Below are 22,753 nucleotides of genomic sequence, written 5' to 3' on the forward strand. Positions count from 1 at the left end.
ACACCATCATTCCTCCTCACGCCGTAATATCCACTTCTCAACATCCTCCACATTCTAATTATGAACCTATTGACACTGTTGTGTTCTTTCACCTCCCCTCATCAGAATCCTCTCTTTCTGATTCTTTCATTCGCCTCATGCACTCCTATAAACAACAAAACAAACCATCTTCTGACCCCATTGTCTTAGTCTTGGACTCTGACAATGAAGTTGAATCCTCTCGTCAACAATCCCCTTCAAACACATTGTTTCTTCTTGATAGATAATCTCAACCATATGCCTTCTCTCACCCAGAAAAACCAATCTCCTCTCTCAATAAAAAATCTCCAATCTCACCTCCCATAACAAACCCTCCAAAACCTTCTGTTGATGCATGTTTTGATTCATTAAATAACAAGGTCAGGACAGGTTTAAAAGTTCTGAAGGTTGCTCATGACTCCAAATTGGATCATGTAGCTGCTGGAAAGCTCTGGAGAGCTTTTGGTAAGGAAATACAGGCTGAATTTCTAGATCTCCAGAAAGATTGCTTGGCTGCTGCTCCTGGTCCTGCTGGATTCTTTTTGGAGTATGAAGATGGAAAGTATTATCATCCCATCACCAACTGGAAGCCTCTGGAAGAGAAGCAGTTTGTTGATGAGTTAGAAGAAGAAAATCCTCTGGAAATTGTTGTGTGGAAGCCACATCCATACAAGGTTCTGACTGGAGATTTTCAGTTGTTGTTCAACTGGTTCAGGGAGAATCCTCTTGAAAAGGCTCCTGAATTGGTTTACCCAGAAGTTGAGTACCCTCCAGAACCTGAACCTCCTATTTTTAAAGGGCTTCCTACTGAAGAAACTCCTGCTGAGGAAAACCATGAAGAAGATGTTCAAATGGTTGAAGCTGATGCTGCTCATCCTGTTCTGAAAAATAGTTTTGATGCTTCTTCTGCTGGTCCATCTGCTTCTATTCTGCTGAACACTATGAAGGAACTCCAACATAATCAAGCAAACTTGGCTAGTCTTCTGGATAAGCAAGATGACACCAATGCAGAATTCAGAACTTGGATGAAGAACCAAGAAGAAACCTCCAAGAAGCAAGCTAAAGACATTTCTGAGATTAAGAACCTTCTGGCCGCCTTAGCTTCTAAGTTTAGCCAGTCGTAGTCTGTCTTGTGTCTTAGTTGGTTTTTCTTTGTTTTTGCATCTGTTTTGCTTGCATCTGCTTTTGTATTCTCTTCTTCTGATTAATTAATGAAATATCTTTTTCTTTCTTCACTTTGTGTGTCTTTCATCTGAATCTTTTATGCTTTTTGATGTTATGACAAAAAAGGGAAGAATGTGATAATTGAATTTATTTATAATATTAGTTGTTGGGCTTAAGTCTCAACATTCCTAACAATTATTTGCAAGTTTTCTGTCTTTGATAGTTTTTGCAGAATGTGATACTCTGGACAAGCTCAATATGAGAAGCAAATACATGGGGAAAAGCAATTCTAAAGAAAAGCTCTTAGAGAATTGAAGCAAGCTTAGTGCTCTGATGCTTCAAGATCAGAAGCAAGAAATGCTTTGTAAAACCTAAAGCTCTGATAGAAAAAGTCTCCAATAGAAGACTGAAGATAGAGCTCTGATAGAAGAAGTCTCCAATAGAAGATTGAAGATAGAGCTATGATACAAGTGATCTCAAAGAGAAATTCAAAGCTCTGAAGTTGTCCAATGGAAGCTCTGAATGTTCCGATGTTCTAAGTTCAACGTGAAAGTCTCAACTGAAATGGAAAAATACTCAGGGAAGTCTTTTATTTATAAATTCTTCTAGTATTAATTTCAGGGGAAGATTGTTAATATCGGGGGGAGACATATTCACACACTCTGATTATATGCTTATGTTATATCTGTGTAATTGTCTTTGTTCATCTGATATTCTGGATACAAATTCATATCAATTATATATGTTTTTGTCATTATCAAAAAGGGGGAGATTGTTAGAACAAGAATTGTTCTGATCAATATTATTAGTTTTGATGATAACATTAAGTATGAATTTTGTATAAGACAATGTGGTACTCTAATCCTTTAAGTTTTCCATTTCAGGAAATATATAAAGAGTATGCACAAATCAGCGTTCAGAAGCACTGACCCAGAAGTTCTGGATGGCTTCATCAGAACATGGTCTGGCAAGACATCAGAAGATGGTCCTACAGAATCAGAACATGATCTTGAAAGCATCAGAAGATGGCAGTCAGAAGTACAAGCTCTGAAGCTTTGATGGTATCACGCTCAAAGCACTTCAAACATAAGACAGAAGATGCTCTGCACCAAAGCTGAAGACTCTGATATTCAAACGTTGTTATATACGAAATCTGATTCCAGAAGAAAGTACAAAGTGAAAGGCTATAACGTCAAATATGTGACTCACAAAAGGAACGTTAGAAGCTACAAAAGGAAAAGTCATTAAAAGCAGCAAAAGCATGGCTCGAGGTAGTTGACAAAAGTGTGAAACATTAAATGCAGCATTGTACTATTCACACAAAGCATTAAATGCTCCCAACGGTTATTTCCTCTCAAGCGCCTATATATAGAAGTTCTGATCAGCAGCAACACACAACACTCTTGCGTAAACTTACAGAAACGCTGTCAAATTGAAAAGAAAAAGAACTTCATCTTCAACCTCACAATGTTGTAATATTTTAGTGTGTGTTAAGAATTGGAACTTAAGATAAATATCACTTTGTGTGATTACAGCTTTATTAGAAGCAATCTAAACTCTTGTAAACATTTATTTTACATTGATTGTAAAGGAATTCCTAGAGTGATCAATTTGTGATCTGTAGACTCTAGAAGACTTAGAGTCTATCTAAGTGGAAAACCATTGTAATCAGTTGGATTAGTGGATTAAATCCTCAGTTGAGGTAAATCACTCTAAAAGGTTGGACTTGAGTAGTTTGGTTAACAACGAACCAGGATAAAAACTTTGTGTTGATTATTTTTATCTTCCAAGTTTTTGAGTTACACTTATTCAACCCCCCCCCCCCCCCCTTCTAAGTGTTTTTCTATACCGGTAAACCGCTTAGGAATAAGGATTTGACGGTATTGATCATCTATTCTTGGTTATTTTCACAAGGTTCTTGGTGCAAAAATTTAGTTGTTAAGGAATTAAAACTAAATTTTAGTGCCAAATAGATTTTCCGCTAAGGAATTAGGGAAAATTAATATTGAGAATTAATACTAAATCATATTGACGACTCTTTCGTAAGATAGCGGTTACGTGAATTACAAGGCGGTTCATACATCTACCTTAGCATATCTTCTCATATTTGTACCAAGTCAACTTTTACTTATTATTACTTTTAAATATTGTCATTTTAACTAAATCAAACCAACCAAAACCACACCTGATGATCTTTTATTCACTTGAATTATAATTCTCACTTATATTGCCACAGCAATCCTCGAGATAGATACTTGTATAATCTCCACTTTAATAACTACATCAGTAGAAAGTAGTACACTTGCTATTTTTCCGATCAATGACCACGGAGTCAACTGCAGAAATAAAACTTTGATGCTGCAAGGAAAGATTTTTAGTGGAGACAAATTAAGATATAGGTATTTGGCACATGATCTTTTCCCTTTCCTTAAAGCAATAGGAAAATCATTTGTATTAGTGTCACAAGTCTCAGAGCTATGGGAATCACTAATATGATTATGAGTTTCAACACTTACCTTCGATTCTGGAAATTGGAGTTGTGTTTGGAGCAGGTCGGGCTTACTTCTTCTTAGATACACCAAGGTTGGCTCACCAGCCTTAGTTTTTGTTGGTATGGAAGATGATGGTTCCTGCAAAACAGATGACAAAGGAGGGACAAAAATAGAAGCAAGTGACTCTGATTCTGTATTTGTAGAAGCAGGATCAATAATAGGGAGATCAGTAATAGGACTTGACACAGGATTCACAGTTGACTCGGGAGACACAATTGTAGGACCGGTAATAGGACTTACGAGAGGACTCATGGGCAACTCAGGTAGGACTAAAAATTCGGAATCAGATTCTACATTCTGAATGCTCTCCCCCTGAAGCTAAGGACAAGTGAAGTAGGCTAAATTATCATGAAATGTGACATCTTTGGAGACAAAGTACTTACGAATAGGAGTATGATAGCATTTATATCCTCTCTTGTTTGGGGGATAGCCAACAAAGATGCATCTGGCTGCGCGGGGGTCCAACTTACTTCGGTGTTGTTTATGGTTATGGAAAAAGGCAACACAACCAAATACTCGAGACTCAAGACTCTGCAAAATAGAAACAGAAGGAAACCGTGAAATCATAAATTGAACAGGACTCCCATTACCTAACATGAGAGATGGAACCCGATTAATCAAGTAGACAGGAGTCAGAACGGCTTATCCCCAATATGAGTTGGGAACTGCCATTTGGAAGAGAATAGCTCGAGCAACTTCAAGTAAATGACGATTCTTTATTTCTGCAACACCATTTTGTTGTGGGGTTTCGGCACATATAAATTCATGAACTATTCCCCGTTAACTGGTAAAATTTGAAAGGATGTGATTGGCATACTCTTTGCCATTGTCAGAGCGGATTCTTTTAATCCCCTTGCCAAATTGTGTTTGTACCATATTTAAAAAACTAATAAAAAATTACGGTGCTTATGATTTATCCTTCATCAAGAATATCTAAGTTGCTCGAGTACAATCATCAATAAATGATACAAACCATTTAGCACCTGAAATATTAGAAATAGGTGCAGGTCCCCATACATCAGAATGTATGAGATCAAAAGGTTCAGCACTTCTATTGGAACTAGGAGTAAAAGAGACACGATGATGTTTAGCTATCTCACAAACGTCACATTTAAAAGACTCAACTGAATGATGTAAAAATAAAGAAGGAAACATAGACTTAACTAAAGAAAATGGTGGATGACCAAGACGTTTGTGCTGAAGCCAAATTTGTGCGGCGGAATGAGAAGAGGACACCGAGGACTCAGTATGCAAGTAGGAGGCCAACACCTTCGAACAATTTGGTTCATTAGATAGGCAGTACAACCCTCCCTTTTCCTTAGCAACTCCAATTGTCTTCCCCGTGGTAAGATCCTGAAAAACACAATAAGAAGTGAAAAATATTACTTTACAATTTTGATCACGGGTGAGTTTACGAACTGATATTAGGTTGTGAGAGAGTGTGGGAATATGTAGCACATCCTGTAATTGAAGTGAAGGTTGTAAGTTAACTTTCCCATAGCCATCAATACGGGCATAAGAATCATTTGCAACCGTAACATTACGGTTCTCCTTAGAGGAGGTGTAAGATGAAATCCAACTGGGATTGAATGTCATATGGTCGGTGGCACCAAAGTCCAAAATCCAAGCATTCTTAGGGATTCTATCGCAAACACTAAAGGATTGAGAGCATACGCTCAAGCCAGACGTCGGTAGAGAATAACTTCCAAAAGGCTTACTGACAGAGTCAAGTATAACCTTTAAACGATTCACCTCATCCTCGGAAAATGATAAAGAGTAATCAACATAATTTTTTTTAGCCATTTGTAGCAAGCTAAAAATAAAAATAACGACAAGAAGATGAAATATTCCTTAAGAGGGGCCTACAAGACAGCAATGAAGGGTTGACAGATGAAAGGAATAAAGAGGGGTTTGTGTGAGGTATTTCTGGACAGAAAAAAATTGCAATGAAGGGTAACAAGGCTGCAATAAAGGCAGCAGAAATTGTCACGATGAAGGTGACTTGGGATTTACCGAAATGAAGACGGCTAAGGTTTATGTGGAAGCAAGTCTCTCAAGATCGAGAGCTCTTGATACCATGTAGAGAACTGAATATTTGGTGAAATGCTTGAGTTCTTAATGCACTCAAGTAATTTGATTATATACACTCTAGAGAGTAAATACAAGATAAGATTTTCAAGGAAGTTGCAAGTTCCTAGATACATGTATGTAATTTTATAGGCATAGACTCCTAGGTACATGTATTGACTCCTAAATACAAATTTATAATTCTAATATTTTATAATTCCAACATAATACAAATTATGTTAAATGTTAATGTATTATTCGATTGTAGTACCCGCGCAACTTAAGAGGACATTCAAATTTTCTTGTTTCGGGAACATCACATTTTAACTTTCATATAGGTTCTTTATACTAAACATTTCTTTCACATCTCATTGTAACAAATGTCTTTCTTCTATCAAAACCAGAATTCATATTACTTTCACTGTTTTGCCACTGCTACGTATTTTCTCTTCATCAAATTACTTCAAATCAAGTTGTCTAGTATGTATTGGTGTTTATCTGATAACTTGGAATCATAAGGTGTTTTTATTCAAATAATGGGTTGCTTTGATTTGAATCATGAGTGACTCTTTGTTTTTTAAATCAGCTCTAGAATTTTGAATCAAATCATATGGTTAAGTGTGACATGAATCACATGCCTCGAATAAAGGTTCAAATCACATAATGCATTTTTTTTAGTTTCTTATTCACTTGATTCAATTCATTCTCTCAATATATTTGTTTTAATCATAAGTATTTGACTCGAATCAAATAGTCATTTTTCACTATTTTTGTGCATCGTCTCTAGCAAACAAAATTTGTCTCTCTCTTTCTATTTTTGGAATAACCTTTGATAATTTTTGTTGTTTATCATTCTGGTCAGGACTTTATAGGTCTATCGGGATAATGACTGCAAGTGCACAGTCTAGTCATTGAGTTGTAAAAGATATCGAACCCATTGAGACTATGAATCAATATTGCGCGATTCTGTGTTACTAATTCAGCTAAAGCTATCGAGTTGTTGATTTTTGGGAAAAATGAAAGATAAATGAATAATGAATTAAATAAGCAGATATTTAGATACCGGTATGTAAAAGTCAGACTTGGGGAATTCAATAAATCATTCGGCGTATTTTGTAATAATGAAAATATCTTTTAGTAGAAACTGTTTATTTAAAAACCTTTATCTAGCATTTTCATGCCCATAGAACGGATTACATTACTAGACCTAGTGGATTCACTTTAAATCCAATAATACTTTTTGAAAACAAATAGAAACTAATTAGGTTCTTAAAGCACTCTCGTGTATTTAAAAAGTAATGTTCGATTTACTACTATCTGGGTTGATCCTCGTGCTTTCGCGTGCAGGTTCTAGCCTTAGTTAATTTTCCACTCTCGTGGAAAAATCGTGTTAAATATCCTTTCACTCTCATGACAAAGGTAGTTAAATTCAGCATAGAAATCTTAAACCGGAAAAATATTTTATTTTAAAGATTAAGCCGAACTATTACCGAATTCCCTAGGTTCTTTAACTTACATACCAGTATTAATATGTTTAGCCAGACATATTATAAATTTCAATCATGCTGAGTAAATAGTATGGAGAAAGCAAAAATAGCATGGCATACAATAATATCAAAGCATATAAATAGAAACCTGGTATTGAATTGAAAAATGTGAAAACTTCAAATAATAACTCTTCGATGCAAATGCAAGATCTTCTTTAATTACAGCTTGATTCTTAAATAGTAACTCTTAATTCTATAATGTAATAGCTCCTCAATGTCAGAAACTATTACTTTGGATGGTGAATGAAAAAGGGCTACGAAAATAAATTGTAGAAGGGAAAGTAGCAGTTCTTGAACAAAGGAAAAAACTTAGAACAAAAATATCAAAAGTTGGAAATCAAATTTTTGACGAAGGTTCGGGGAGAGAGAGAGAGAGAGCTTTCAAGTTGCAACTGCCACTTCTTATATATGCCTTTGGTAGTGACCTAGGCCTTCCTAGAATATAGGAAGCATTAGTGAATCGTGTGCTGACTCCTTCAAAGGTCTTTGTGTTTGTAATCAAGTTTGGTTACAATGGATTAAGTTTTTATGAGAAGGCGAAATCATCTTAGAGTGTGGGGTGGAGGTTGCTTCGTTAACAGCAAATTGGGATAAAAATATTTTAAATTCTTTATTTATTTGTTTTGGTTAGCAAAAAGTTTTCATTCTTGAAATCCAATTCAAACCTCATTTTTATTGTGCTTCCTTAACCTTCAAAATCTCCACACAAATGAGGCTCTTAGGAAGTAAGAACCAAGTTAGAGACTACTGCTACCACCCACAATAAGATATTGGAGACTCAAATCTTCCAAGTTGCATAGCAGAAAGCAACATCTTTAATCTCTCTCGTGGCCTTTCTAGAACAATATAAGCTTAATCCAATAGGACATATGAATGTTGTGACAGCTACAAGTGGTAACCAATTGGAAGATTTTAGTGAGACAAGTGGTAAGCAAATAGAATCCCAATTAAAAAAGTTTGTAGAGTTGCTGAAAAAGCTCCAAATCAATGTCTCATCTACAAAGGCTTTTATCTCGGATGCCTACCTATGTCAAATTCTCGAAAGAGATCCTCTCAAAAAAAAGAAAATTAGAGGATCACAAGACTGTTGTGATGACTGCCAATAGCAGTGTTGTAGTTCATAGGAAGATATTGGATGAAAATCCCACTTCTAAAAACCAAAGCTTTGAACTGCTTATGACACAGGGCAAAAAAAGCTGCACAAAAAGATCCTAAGATAGAGTTGAAAAAATTACTTCAAACCCATAGGTATGAGTTTTTAGATGAGGGGTTAAACCATCAAGATATAAACAATGTCAGTTTAGGAAAATCTAGAACTGAGAAACTCCTTTTTGTTCTGAGAAAAAAATCAGATAGAGTATTGAGGATCTGAAGGGTATTAGTCCCTCTATTTGTGCGCACAAAATCATGTTAAAAGGGAATTATAAACCCTCTAGATAACATAAGAGGAGAGTGAATTCTAATATAACCCTCTAGATAACATAAGAGGAGAGTGAATTATAATGAGAGAAGTGGTGAAAAGGAAGGTATTGAAGCTCTTTGAAGCTGAAGTAATATACCCCATCTCAAAATATAAATGAATAAGTCTTCTTCAGGTAGTATCCAAGAAAGGGGGAGTATTATGGTTTAAATTGATAAGGGTGGGTTAGTTGCTACAAGAACAGTGACGGGGTTGCTACAAGAACAGTAACGGGGTGAAGGATATGTATCAGTTATAGAAAGTTGAATAGAATAAAACTACTAGGAAATATCACTTTTCAATCTCTTTTATTGATCAGATGCTTTAACATCTAGCTAAGAACTCTCACTTTTATTATCGGGATGGATATTCATATTTTCTTTTCAAATTCATATTAGAAAAAGTGTTAAATAGATTGATCTATATATGCATATATATTAGAAAAAAATGATAAATAGATCGAACTAAATGTTCATATATATGCGACCTACAAGGCTTCTTAAGTAATATGAATTAATTGAAAACATTAATAACAAAGAGGCTTTTAAATAGGCTTTCATGCCAGACTTTTAAAATGGTCAGGTCAGGCTGAAAAAACGAGTCTATAATAGACCATAGGCCAGGCTCGAGCTTTGTAACTTTATCGTAGGACATGCTCAGACCTTATAAAGTCTAGCCTAGTCTAGCCTATTCCCGCCCCTACTTACGGTACATTTTCATATCGACAAATGTCATTTGAAGTGTAAAATGCCGACTACTTTTTAACATTGCATGATGTTGATCTTTTATGACTTTCTAGAGGACATTATGGAAGTGTTTCTGGATGACTTCTCAGTTTATGGATCCATGATTTCCAGCCGTACATGCACACAATTAGCTGCCCATGATATCCACTAAAAATGGAATGATTCCTTTTAACTCTTTTGAAAGAGATCCACGTGTTAGATTCTTGTTCAGCAAATATTTCATTGTACCCACAAGCAATAATGCAGTGTTGCATGACTTGATCATGGTTGGTTAATGGCACAGGTGAGTTTCATTTCATGGTGACATGTAAAGCTTGGTGTGTTCCTCGTGTCATATATGTGGATATAACTACTGTAATAAACTTTCTTTCCTTTTTTTGATAAGCAACTACTGTAATATACTAGTAGGTCAACTTAATTTCTCTTACGGAGGTGCAGAAGCATGTAAAATATTGCCGATATATAATTTAGAGGTTGAAAAAGAATTCATACGGATGCAGGTAGTTTTGGTTTATAAGTCGGTAGTTATTTTATGAGTGATGGATAGTTATAAGGAATAAGAATGTCAAATAAACACAAGTCACAACCAGAAAGAAAAAAGTTTCAAACACTAAATATCAAAATAAGTAACAATCATCACAAAACAAAATTAAATATTTGGCAGACTAATTTGGTCAAGTCATCTCTTCTTTCTGTCTATTTTCTTTTTCTACAAAATGAATGATTAACCATAAGCTGACAACAAAAAAGAAAATGAGACAAACTTCTATCTCACGAGGAAAATTACAGGGAAAATTTGTTTCTCTCCTTTTTCTCTCTATCGAGGATTGGACACACGAAAGCGCATTTTAGTTCAATCATTATGGTAGAGTTCATCTAACTGACACATTCAAGGTTGAACCAACAGTCTCTTAGAAGCTTCTATCTTTAGGGGTCACGACCAATTAGCCATGTCAAGAATCCCAGCACCCTAAAGAATATATTCAACCTATTCCCGGAGCTGAAGAAACGGTCCTTACTTATGAGACGGATAACAAGTTTGACAAAACCATGCTTATCTAGCAAGTGAAGTATCTGTCAAAAGGGAATCAATAATAAAGTAAATACAGTACATGATTATTTTCATATCATTATATACATATCGAAGTTTTCTATATTAACTAAAATATATGATTGTGTTTGGATCACTGTATTATGTATATATACATAGAAAATTCAAGCCAAAAATCAAACCCGGACCGAACCCAAACCCTGCCTTCAGGTCACAAAAACAGAAAGTTTAAGGATCTGTTTTAGACGGGAGGGTTTTGGAGGGCTAGATCTATATTTTAATATATGCTTTAAGATTTTCTTTTTTTTAAATTGAATGAATACCATGATATATGTGGATAATATGTACATATAACAATTGAATCAAGCTTCATTTATTTTCAAAAACATTTTATAGCATGCTTAATTTCAGTTTTATTAACAACACTGCTTAATTTAGAAAAGAAAATTAAGACCTCCCCTCACCTCTTAAATGATATGATTAAATCCTCCTTCCAAACATACCCTAAAGAAATTTACTACAGTTTTCTAGTCAAACATGCAACAATGTATTCATAATATTACAATTCGTACCTAAATATTATGAGTGATGCACTTGTCGGGATATCTGTAGCATCCAATCAGCATACCCACTATTACCACCCATCTGGTCCTCAACAAGGTTTGCAAGAAGAAGGAATCCTTCTTTGGGCTGTTCACCTTGCCTCACAAGATGGCACAACTGGTAATATCCATGATCATCATTTCTTAACTTTTCAAGTACCCTCATCAGCCTCCTTGACATTTCATTATTATGCTCATTGAGAGTAGCCTGTTAAAAGAAACAAAATACACACACAGCATCGAATGAATTTCAGTTTTTGATCAACTAGACAAATAAAGGGGGAACACACACACATGTCTATTCGAATACATCTTGACAAAATTGACCATACAATAAGTTATTCTATGGGTTGAGAATAATATTGATACCATTAGAAATAAAAGTCGCAGAATCTTGTGGTAAGATGAATGACACCAAAATTCACCATTGAATTTAAGTTATTAATCATGAAGATGAAGCTCATGGATTTTGACGTTAATTGTATGACTATCTTATACCTGATCTAAATTGTTATCTGTTTTTCTCCACTCGGAAACTTAACACCACCATAAATGACTGTCAACTTAAATGTGTAGTAACTGCATTTGGGGTTGACGAAAGTTGTGGGAGATTCTTCTCTATTACAATATTGTCAGTTCAAATGATTTTTTCTTCTCTATCAACTGTTGTTCATCCAACAATTTGAGAGTAAAGAGGAGTTTAAGAGTTACTTGAGAGTTGAGAAGACAAATGTTGAACAGTGTGCAAGTCACAATTGAAATGGTCTTAGTTTTTCTTTTTTGATTAAAATTATTTTAATATGACATGGTAAGAATGTGAACTCCGATTAAATGAAAATATAGAGTGTTTTCCACTTACTGTATACGTAAATTAAACACCGCCATATAATATTATTATGAACTCAACTAAGAAAAACAAGGTCTACCTCTCTCCTTCTCTGCCTAGAAAAATAACCTACTACGGACTTAAGTTTGTACAGAACGAATATACAATACCTTTGATAATTCTGCTGCAAAGTCTGCCCCGAGTAAATTCTTTGCTATATCAGGTGAAATCACCCTACCAAACCATATAATAAACCGGAAGCCATCATCATATAAATAAAGGCCCCTAGAGTCTAAGCTCTCCCCAGCCAAAGGTAACCTTCTCTCAATGCTTTTTAAGTCATCAGCTTGTACAGATGGCTGGAACATACAAAAAAAAAATCAGACGGTTTTACCCTTTAACTGGTAAATCATCAAGGGTGGGTAACGCGTACCTTTAGAAGATATTCATCCAGTCGAATCAAGCTAGGATAGAGAAGTTTCAACAATCTTTTTATTGGTAAAATCATGATTGTATGTCCTGCTGCACATCGATCATCCAATGGAACATCACCATACCCTCCTCGTAGAGCCATTGATCTACAAAGAGCTAATCCATACAACATTAGGAACTTTAAAGATTCGGGATATATCATTCTGTTGGCCAAGCGATGTTGCACAGCATAAAGATTTCGATACTCCTTGAGGGCTTTCACAATTCTTAGTTGCACAGCACTCCGTGCATCTTCCAGTTTTTGGGACAATGTTTTTTCATTAGCTGCAAATATGAAGTGTATAAGATAAAAAATAAATAAAAAACCAGATCTACCGCATAATGATATGTCACTAGAACATAAGTCCCGAAGTCCTGTTTATCCTACCTAGCCTAGAAAATAGAGAGACAAGTGCACCAGTATCAGCCAGGCGATACATATCCGCCAAGTCTGTAACTACAGGCACTGCCATTGTGTGTACTCTGATACGCCTTTCTCCACAGGATGCAGTGTAACTATTTTGTTGTTAGGGATGCATACAATTTAAGAAAATTACAAGATAAACATTTTAACTTATTGAATTCAACTGAATATCAAGCACAGACATTCAAACAATCGTTTAAGGGTCTAAGAGAAAGTACAAACAAAGGATAGTAAAGATGAGCTGGATGTATTATTGACAAAAAGAAATAAGCTGACTGGCCTACAAGAAACACTAAATAAGACCATTTTATAAAATAAATAAAAAATGAACTTTTCAAGAATGATTCAAAAGTACAAACTAATTTGGACAACAAATCTGACTTCCTAAGAATTACTGTGTTTTCCTTTTTGCATAGTAGTATCATAAAAAAAATTGACAATACTTTATCATAAACAATAAAGCGCACGTAGATATTAGAAGCCATCTTAACAATTATTGAAGAAAGGATACAGCAATGCAACTTGAAAATAAATAGTCTGAGTTGTCAATAATGTCTCTTCGAGTGATAACTGCATGGCAAAGGCTTTATCACAATCTACAGCTGGAAGTGCTAACAAATCTGTGGATCTTAGCATGAAGTTTCCATGATAAGTTGTGAAGCGAACACCTGAGAATATGGGCAATGATCATCAATTATATGTTAATGTGCATATGTTTCTTCCTATATATGTTCAATTGTATATACCCATTGCATGTAACGGTAAACAAACAATGTAAGTATTTCCAAAACAAAATGAATGCACAAACCTTTGGCACATCTAATACGCATTACAGCTTCCCATGCAGTCTCTCTAGTGAGGTCTCTCCTTAATTCATAACTCAATTTCTCTCCATGAATGGCTGAGTGGAAAGCTGGATAGTAATTCACTTGACCAGCAGTGTACTTCGCCAGAGTTCCTACACAAACAGTAAAAATAATGCATTGTTTACTTCAAGTATAAGATCATTAGCATGGAATACTATATGCTTAGACAACCACAAATGCTGACAAAATCATACCAAACAGAATTACATTGGGGCGCAGGGATACATTATTTACAGATATAACAGCTACAATCAACACATAATTTGTGAATTCCTTTTGAGCATTTACAAACCAGGTTATTGCCAAATAGATCCATGGGTTAGAGTGTTATACTCCATACATCTATAGTCCCAACGCTATCGGGAGAATATGGAAATCATTCAATTTAAGTTTATTCAACTGTTAAAGTATAAATTAATTACACAAAATAGATCGCTTAACGGGACAATTAAGTCGTCTCGTCTAGTAAAAAAGCAGGCCACTAACGGGAAAGGTCACAAACTCATGGCTTCAAGTTAACAGAAAACAGGCAACAAGCCCACGGCTAAAGAATCATCAAATATATCAATCAGAAATCTTTAAAGTTCTAATCCATAGCAACAGGTTTAACACTAGAATCGAATGCTGAAATACGTAGAAATTAAAGGGAGAGAGAAAATACCTAAGGAGGCTATGTCAGTGTACTTATCACTGAATGCATATATATTTACTGATATTTGGTACTTAGAAAACTCAGCAGCCATTTGCTTATAAAATGGATCTTCGGGCAGTCTCAGTCCATGTTCTTTATCTGTCCCATAAACCCGAGAATCATCTCCCCGTAACCTCAAGCGACCAACACCGAGAGATGGAAGTGTGTTTTGAAAAATTAACAATTTCCCTCCAAGTGTACTCTGCACAGAGGCACGAAAAGACCATAACAGAGGAATGCATAAGAAAATGGAATTGTCAAATGCACAGGAAAAAAAATGTACTCAAAAGTCAACAAATTCAAGGTTAATACTAAGTGGTGCTCTCTTAAGGTTTGATAGTAATAGATCCCTCCATTCTGCAAGGAGTATAACTAGCTTCTCTATGGCTTATCTAATTTATTCACTGACTATGATATTTAAGTGTGCCCAGCAAAGCTCTACGGCCACATGTGGAAGTTGGAATTCAGCAAGGTATTAAATTTAAGAACATGGAAAGTTTGGATACGCACTTGGTTGTTTTAACACAAGTAAAATTGTTTATTAACAGAACTGGATCATAGTTGAGGGACAATCTTCACTAGAAAAAGAATGTCTTCCGACCAGTATCACTATCAATGTGATTATAACTTATAAGTAAATAGATCAAGAAAGTATGAAGGAAATGCATCTCCTCCCTATGCCCATGTTCAGTTCAGAGCATGGTCCCTCCACCAAGAATCACCCCTCACTCTTCCTTCCTTCGCTCATATTATTTATACCCTACCAATAAAACTAGGTTTGCATTTGCAACACTCAATATCCCCTGTAGAGCATAAAAACTAATCTAGTCAACTATAATATGCAACTCTGATTCAATTGATTGAAATTTATATCAAATGCATCAGAAGGCTAGCAAAGGAATTTATGATTAAAAAATCACCATAAAAAGGTAACTATGATAATACCATAACCATGAAAGCAGCCTTAAGAGCAGGACCAAAAGCTGATTCCAGATTAACATTATCTTGAAACATAGTTGGCAAACTATCTAGGAAGGCTTCCACCACACTTCTTGACTCAGATAAGTTAACAAGAAGATCATCTGGGAGCGGAATAAATATGTCATCCAGATCTGAGACTACAAACATCTGTGGTTGATTCAAGGTTGACTGCAAAAGCATTATACACAGAATGTTTAGTACAAATCATGACCAATTGAGGGAAACATAGACATGTTAACAGTGGTAATGTACTATTGCTAATAGTATTACAAAGTACAAACCTTCAAGTTATAAAAATGAATAGTGCTGTCAAAAGTTGCAAACCCTATTTGTGTTCGTGGAAAGCCAGGCAGCTCGTCTAAGCAGGACTTGATTGTTTGGGCTGCAACCTGAGTTAAGAACAATAACATAAGAAATCAACAAGACATGTGCCTAACATCTTCAACTTTTCATATACCATTTTTGCTTATATTTTCATTCCAGAGGGAGTATTGTGTAAACCCAAATGCAAAATGGGATTCCATAACCCAAAGTTGGCAAGAGAAAAATGTTTACCAAGAAGTAACTGTTACTTCCAGAATTTTCATTTTTGAATGTTGACTTTTAGCCATATTGGTACAAATTTGTCTCTGCAATACCTAAGCATAACTCTTTCTGGAAAATTACTTTTTCATAAACAATCCCCAATAAAATTTGTGTAACAAAAGTTTTTCCATAAAAATTACACAACATGCTTAAAAAGCATAATATACAATGCAACCCTCAAACACGCATAAGAATTAAGCTCCACCAATTATTGAGTTTCAGCTATCATTAAATTACACAAAGAATGGGGTAGTTTTAAATAATAATATCATTTAAAAGATGAGTTCCAGCCATCATTAAATTACACAAAGAATAGAGAGTTTTGAATAATTAAAATCATCTAAAAGATATGTGTAAAAGTTCCATGAAAATGAAAAAGATATTAATGGGCAATTCGGCACAGACCACTTTTTCTCTAAATAAACTAGTATGAGACAAAATACATTATGGTCGCCGAAACCAAATTTTATCCAACTGTATCTATGAGGATAATGAGTCTTTAATTCCCACCAAAAAAAATAAGGCCATACATACATTGTACAACCTAAAAGAAAATATATTTTTTTTCCATAAAAAAATGTGAAAGTTCTAATGACTGGGATTTGGTATGTACTACAACTCTACAAGCTATACAATGAGTCAGAAACGAAATGCTTACCTCAATCATGCCACTTCTAACTGCAGATATGGAAACATCAATGAGGAAGAAATACACTGGGGGCATAGGAGGCCGCACCATATATTCAGCAGGGGCAACAAATTCTACAGTACCCTTTGTAAGCTCGGGTCGCTGATTCAAATCAACTCTTTTTCCAGTGGCATCTAACTGTGCATAATATTCACTAGGAACTGCATAGAAAACTCAATAGATTAACATCTTAAGTATGGCACAACTGACATGAATATAAAGTCAGAAAACTCAGAGAACAAGTTTAGCTCCCATGACACATCACCATCATCCATATTATTATATAGTGATAAAAAACTAAGTCTCTGCATTCATTTACTAAGTGTCCTTTTGTGCTTATTCAATAAAATGCAATGTTACAGAAATTGTTGAATTTTCAGATCCTCTAAGAAAATCTTGTTTAAAGTAATTGAGACTTGATTGCTACCATTTTCTTCCATGCAGACTTCTCAGTTATAACTTATAAGGCAAAAAAACAAGGTTATGGGAGTAAGAAGTACCATCATTAAGCAAGGTGCATACATTGCACCGGTACTTTCTTCCAGCTTCTGTAAATGTCACATAAGGATTTACATATGTCCGGCATCTTCTGCAGCGTACAACACTAGCTGGAGCAAAACTAATTATCGGCACCTCTTCCTGAAAACAAAGAGTAGTGAATAAAGGCAAATAAGATGACTGGTAAGTTACTGCTCATGAAACAGACAAAAAGAGGCACTAACCCCATCCGGAGATTCAGCAAGTGGACATACAACTGCTCCAAGAGGCAGATGCCACCTTGAAGCTAAGGACTGGGAGCTGGGAATTGCACTGGTCGTGAATCTCATATATCTGGGTTTGCAATTCATGGGATAAATTTCCGCCAAATTCTTCGGCTCCACATCACCATCCAATGGCCTTGGAAGATCTTTAGCATCAAATAATGCATCCATTGTTCCAGGACGAGTTTGCATTGTGAGCGAACTGAAGTCTTCTGTCAAGCCCTGAATGGTACCAGCAGAGGGTGCATATCCTGGTTGCTGTGTTGGCTGGATACCTATTGGAGTAGCCACCGGGAGTGATGAAGCATAGCCTCCTTGATGAGGTGCAAAAGGAGATGGTGGTGCAGGCGGTGCAGGTCCGTAATTTCTTATAGGTGGAGCTTGCATTTCAGTACCAGGCTGCATACGGGCATATCCAGGAACAGATGGCTGAAATTGAGGAGGAGGAACATTTGAACCCATAGGTGGAGACCCCATTTGAACATAAGGCATCTGCGGCTGAGGATGAAGAGATGAGGGAAAGGGAGGTGCTTGACTTGCATGTTGATGAATTGATGGCTGCCCCAAGGGTGGAGCTCGAATGACAGGAGGCTGAACAGTCGACGAAAAGGGAGGTGCTGTAAAATGCTGGAAAGGTCCAGAAGCTGGCGCTGGCGGAACATTGGATGATGGAGGAGGAGGAGGCACTGATGGGTCATTGAACCTGCCCGGCGGTGTAGGTCTAAAACTGGGTGCTCCTGGTCTAAAAGCAGGTCCAGTCGATGAAAATGGTGTAGGCGCTTGGGGAGGTACAGGAGGAGTGGGTTGGAAAGAAGGAGGCTCTGATCCAGCCACAGGACCCATTGATGAAAAAGGTGTCATAGTCTGTGCAGCCGCAAACGGCAAGGAATTAGGTCTGGAAGGGAAGTTAGGATGACCCGGATTTTCAGTCCCCATAGATAGATTACACAACAATCCAAATCACTCAGCTTTTCAATTATCAAAACATCTGTTCCGTAACCAAGCCTGTTAAAAACACAAACAAAACAACACAACCATTAATACAAAAAATCAAGAAAACAAGAAAATGCATAACAATTCAGACTTCACAACACAGTTCAATCAACATAATCATCACAACTCAAATTAATCATAAACCCTTCCGATCACTTTTCCCCACTCAACTAAGTTAAAATCGGTAAACAATACTACAATACATGAAAAACAACACGCATAGTAACAAGAATCGTGATAAAACAGAGAATCGAATCAACTTGAACAAAAAAAGATTAACCAGATTCATATGCATAAAGAATTACTAGGGTTGTGAATATAAAAATTAATTAATTGATATCAGGTTCCACACCGAGTTCGGATCGAGAAAAATCGGAAGAAGTTGAAATTGAGATTAAGACTCACCGAGTTTGGATCGGAGATGCGGAAAGTGAATCGTGAATCGTCGGATGTAAGATTTGGCGATAGGACCTATGCTCAAGAAGAGAAAACAACACTCTCCCAGACTCACGGGGAGGATGGAAGGTGCTGGAAACTGTTTTGCGATCAAACAAGCGTGGAGAGTAGTGATTCCGGCGAGTTCTCGGTGGCGGCGATAGAATAAAAGCGTTTATGGTATCACCGGCGACCTAGATGATAGATCTGTCTCTACTATTCTACACGACGACAGTAGTAAATAAACTTCTTCGATTCAATTCACACATGAAATTGGAGATAGATAGATCATAGATGTGAAAATTCATCCTAATATTTAAAAAAAATTAAATTTCATTTCATATGATTTGGTTTTTATTCATTTTTGTATTAATCTATAATTATATTTTGTTTAAGACAAACAATATATAATTATATTTTGTCAAAAAAAATCAATACAATTTTTTATACTTTCATTACGATTAATTTTTAAAATATCTTAAAAAAAAATTATTTAATACATCTAACAAAAAAAGTTACATCAATAATTTTTAAAGTGAAGATCCATTTTGGTCCCTCATAAATATTAGACGAGTCAAATTACTCCTTCACAATAAAATAGATTCAATTTAATCTCTTCTAAAATTTAACCGAATCATATAAGTCCTTTTGTTAATATTTTTTTCAAATCGGTTTTTTTCTAGTTTTAAACCGTGACTTGAGTGTCACGTTGGATTTTATTTATTTTTCATTTTTAAATACTAAATTAATTTTATTTTTAATTTTATTTTTAAACAATTATAAATTAATAATATAAAAAAGTCAAAATTGTTTCTTATAAGAAGTTGAACTCAGGCCCATGGGGTTAATCTTAAACAGTTCTAAATTTAAAATAAAAATACAAAATTTGTATCAATATGGTCTCGAATCTAAGTCTCTTCAGATTAAATGACAGTCAATTTAATAAAATAGAAATTGATTTGTCTATTTGTAAATGATAGTCACTTTACTAACAATATAAATTGATTTGTCTAGTTGTTATTGATAGTCACTTTACTAACCGTAGAAATTGATTTGTCTAGTTGTAAATGATAATCACTTTATTAACAATAGAAATTGATTTGTCTAGTTGCAACTGATAGTCAATTTACTAACAATAGAAATTGATTTGTCTTGTTGTAAATAATAGTCACTTTACTGACAATAGAAAATGACTTTTCTAGTTGTAAATGATAGTCACTTTTTTAACGATAGAAATTGATTTGTCTAGTTGTAAAGTGAAAATCATTTAACTTGAATGGACTTGGATTCGAGACTTCATAGCTAAAAATTTATGTATAGAATTTGTTAATATTAGAAATCATGGAAATTACTTATTTAAAAATTACTTTATAAGAAATAATTTTGGCTTTTTCGATATTATTCATTGATAAATGTTTAAAAATGAAATTAAAAATAAAAATTAATTTAGTATTTAAAAAATAAAAAAATATGAAGTAGGAAAAGAACCGGTTTAGAAGTAGGAAAAAACCGATTTGAGAAAAATATTAGCAGAAGGACTAATATGATCCGGTTAAATTTTGTAAGGGATTAAGTTGGGTTAATTTTTTTGTGAGGGACTAATATGACTCGTGTAATATTTGTGAGGGACCAAAATGAGTCTTCACTCTAATTTTTATACAAATTAAGGGTTTGTTTGGTAAAAATAGTGCTTGACTAATAAGTTAGCTGATAGCTTATACCTTATGACTGATGGCTCATGACTGATGACTTATAGCTTATAACGGATGGTTGAGACTAATGGCTCATGACTGATGACTTATAGCTTATAACGGATGGTTGAGACTAATGGCTCATGACTGATGACTTATAGCTTATAACGGATGGTTGAGACTGATAGCTTATAAGCTCATTGAAGTGTTTGGTAAAATCAGCGGTTCAATTAACTTATAAATGTAAAATGACATAAAAGATATTTAATATATAATTGTTTTATTTTAAATTGAAATAAATTATAACAGTTAAAAATGGATTTTAATTAAAATAATAAGGATAAAAAAGGAAGAAAAAATAATAAGCTATAAGACATAAGCTAAAACGCTATTTGAAATAGCGTCCGGAAAATAAGCTATAAGCTAGTAAAATAAGCTATAAGCTCGTGATGAAAAGACCGTTATCAAACGGGTCTAAATCATCATACGAGCTTATAAGACATAAGACATAAGACATAAGCTATAAGCTCGAAAATATGTCTTACCAAACAGAGCCTAAGTGAAATATCTTACAAGTCATAATGGTGCACTTTAGACGGTTTTTACTCTAAAGTCATTTGAACTGCAAAAAAATATGTGATTTTATTTGATTCGGTTAATTTTTAGAAATAAAACTAAATCAAATCAAATTAAATTAATGTAATTTAAATTTGTTCGGTTTTTTTAAAAAAAAAAATATCGAGGCCACACATATAAAGGACAACATGATTTTGTGTTTAATAATGAACATTATCATAAAATAAGTTCATGACTTTCAAAATAAGATTATAACTTGATTTATAAATATCAAATGTGTCTTACAATAAAGGATTATATACATGAAATTCTTTCTTAAATAAATTTGAAATATTATATGGTATAGTTATAAGTATGTGCAAGTATGTGATTGTATTATCCTATAACATTATTATCAATATTTTGATATGTTATCAATATTTTATATATTAAGAGATACAAAATTCATGTAAACATGCAAATTAAAATAAATGTCATACCCTCCGAAGCTAGCCAGCTCTTCTATTAAGGATTTTATGGTTCTTAAAAGATTTTCTGTTATTGTCCACCCTCCGAAGCCTCAGGTTATGAAAGAAGTGTTGTGGTGCCCTCCTTCTTAGGATTGGATCAAGGTTAATACTAAGGGTGCTTCGGGGGGGTACCCCTTTGGCAGCGGCTTGTGGTGGCATTTTTAGGAATCATAATGGTGACCATTTAGGGAGTTTATCTTGCAACCTTGGTCAGGAGAATGCGTTCTTTTCGGAGCTTATGGGTGCTATCCTTGCCATGGAGCATGCCATTATTCATCATTGGTATAATCTTTGGCTAGAGACAGATTCGAAATTGGTTGTGCTCGCTTTCAGTAAACCTTATGTGGTCCCATGGAGATTGAGGAATAGGTGGGATAACTGTAGACATCAGTTGCAGCATGCTCGTTTTATAGCCACCCATATTTACAGGGAAGAGAATCATTGTGCAGACAAATTAGCTAATTTAGGTTTAGTTAGTACTAACTATACATGGTGGGATGGTTTACATACCAATGTAGTTATGGATTTTAACGGAAACAAACTAGGGCTTCCTAGTTTTAGAATTTGTTAGGTTTGAGGTTTTGGACTTTGTCCCCCTCATTTTTGTACCTACTTTTTCTTTTATATATATTCTGGGCTGAGTGCCTTTTGAGTTAAAAAAATAAAATAAATGTCATACATAGAATATAATAAAATATATACGTAGTACTTATTGATTTCTCTAGAGGATTAAAAATATATAATGGTTCGTAAGATTTTGTATCATAACGCGGTTTGGTTTGATTTAGTTTGGTTTTCGAAATACAAACCGCAAACTGAATTGAATTGTGCGGTTTTGTTAAAAATGACCCCAAACACATCCAAATTAAATGGGGTGCTTTATTTTTAGATTAGGTTCGGTTAACAGTTTTCTATTGGGATGGATCGGTTTTGAACACCCCTACACACAAGGAAGAAAACATGTCGGCAAAAGCTCTCGACCGTCCTATGTTGGGTTTTTTAGATTCAGAAAAAGTCAAGGGCATTTCAAACGAAATTTTTCCCTTTGTG

The 22,753-nt window shown here is 34.8% G+C and overlaps 1 protein-coding gene across 2 annotated transcripts; it reads right to left on the reverse strand.

Moving 5' to 3' along the window:
* Positions 1 to 10,143: 10,143 nt before the first annotated feature.
* Positions 10,144 to 19,229, reverse strand: LOC131610513 (protein transport protein SEC24 A-like). 2 transcript variants are annotated; one of them, XM_058882478.1, is made up of 14 exons: positions 18,898 to 19,229; positions 17,461 to 18,504; positions 17,239 to 17,377; positions 16,709 to 16,899; positions 15,747 to 15,854; positions 15,430 to 15,633; positions 14,455 to 14,686; positions 13,736 to 13,885; positions 13,439 to 13,595; positions 12,892 to 13,019; positions 12,466 to 12,788; positions 12,203 to 12,391; positions 11,177 to 11,414; positions 10,144 to 10,611 (listed from the first exon to the last, which is right to left on the reverse strand). In XM_058882478.1, exons 2-13 carry the CDS (start codon positions 18,433 to 18,435, stop codon positions 11,184 to 11,186), a joined length of 3,027 nt encoding a protein of 1,008 aa, XP_058738461.1. In that variant the 5' UTR covers positions 18,436 to 18,504; positions 18,898 to 19,229; the 3' UTR covers positions 10,144 to 10,611; positions 11,177 to 11,183. The 2 variants fall into 2 exon arrangements, with proteins under 2 accessions (XP_058738461.1, XP_058738460.1); XM_058882477.1 differs by having other exon boundaries at positions 10,144 to 10,627; positions 18,898 to 19,228.
* Between the last annotated feature and the right edge of the window lie 3,524 nt (positions 19,230 to 22,753).

Source organism: Vicia villosa, linkage group LG6 (genome assembly GCF_029867415.1).
Source record: "Vicia villosa cultivar HV-30 ecotype Madison, WI linkage group LG6, Vvil1.0, whole genome shotgun sequence".
NCBI classification, from domain to species: domain Eukaryota; kingdom Viridiplantae; phylum Streptophyta; class Magnoliopsida; order Fabales; family Fabaceae; genus Vicia; species Vicia villosa.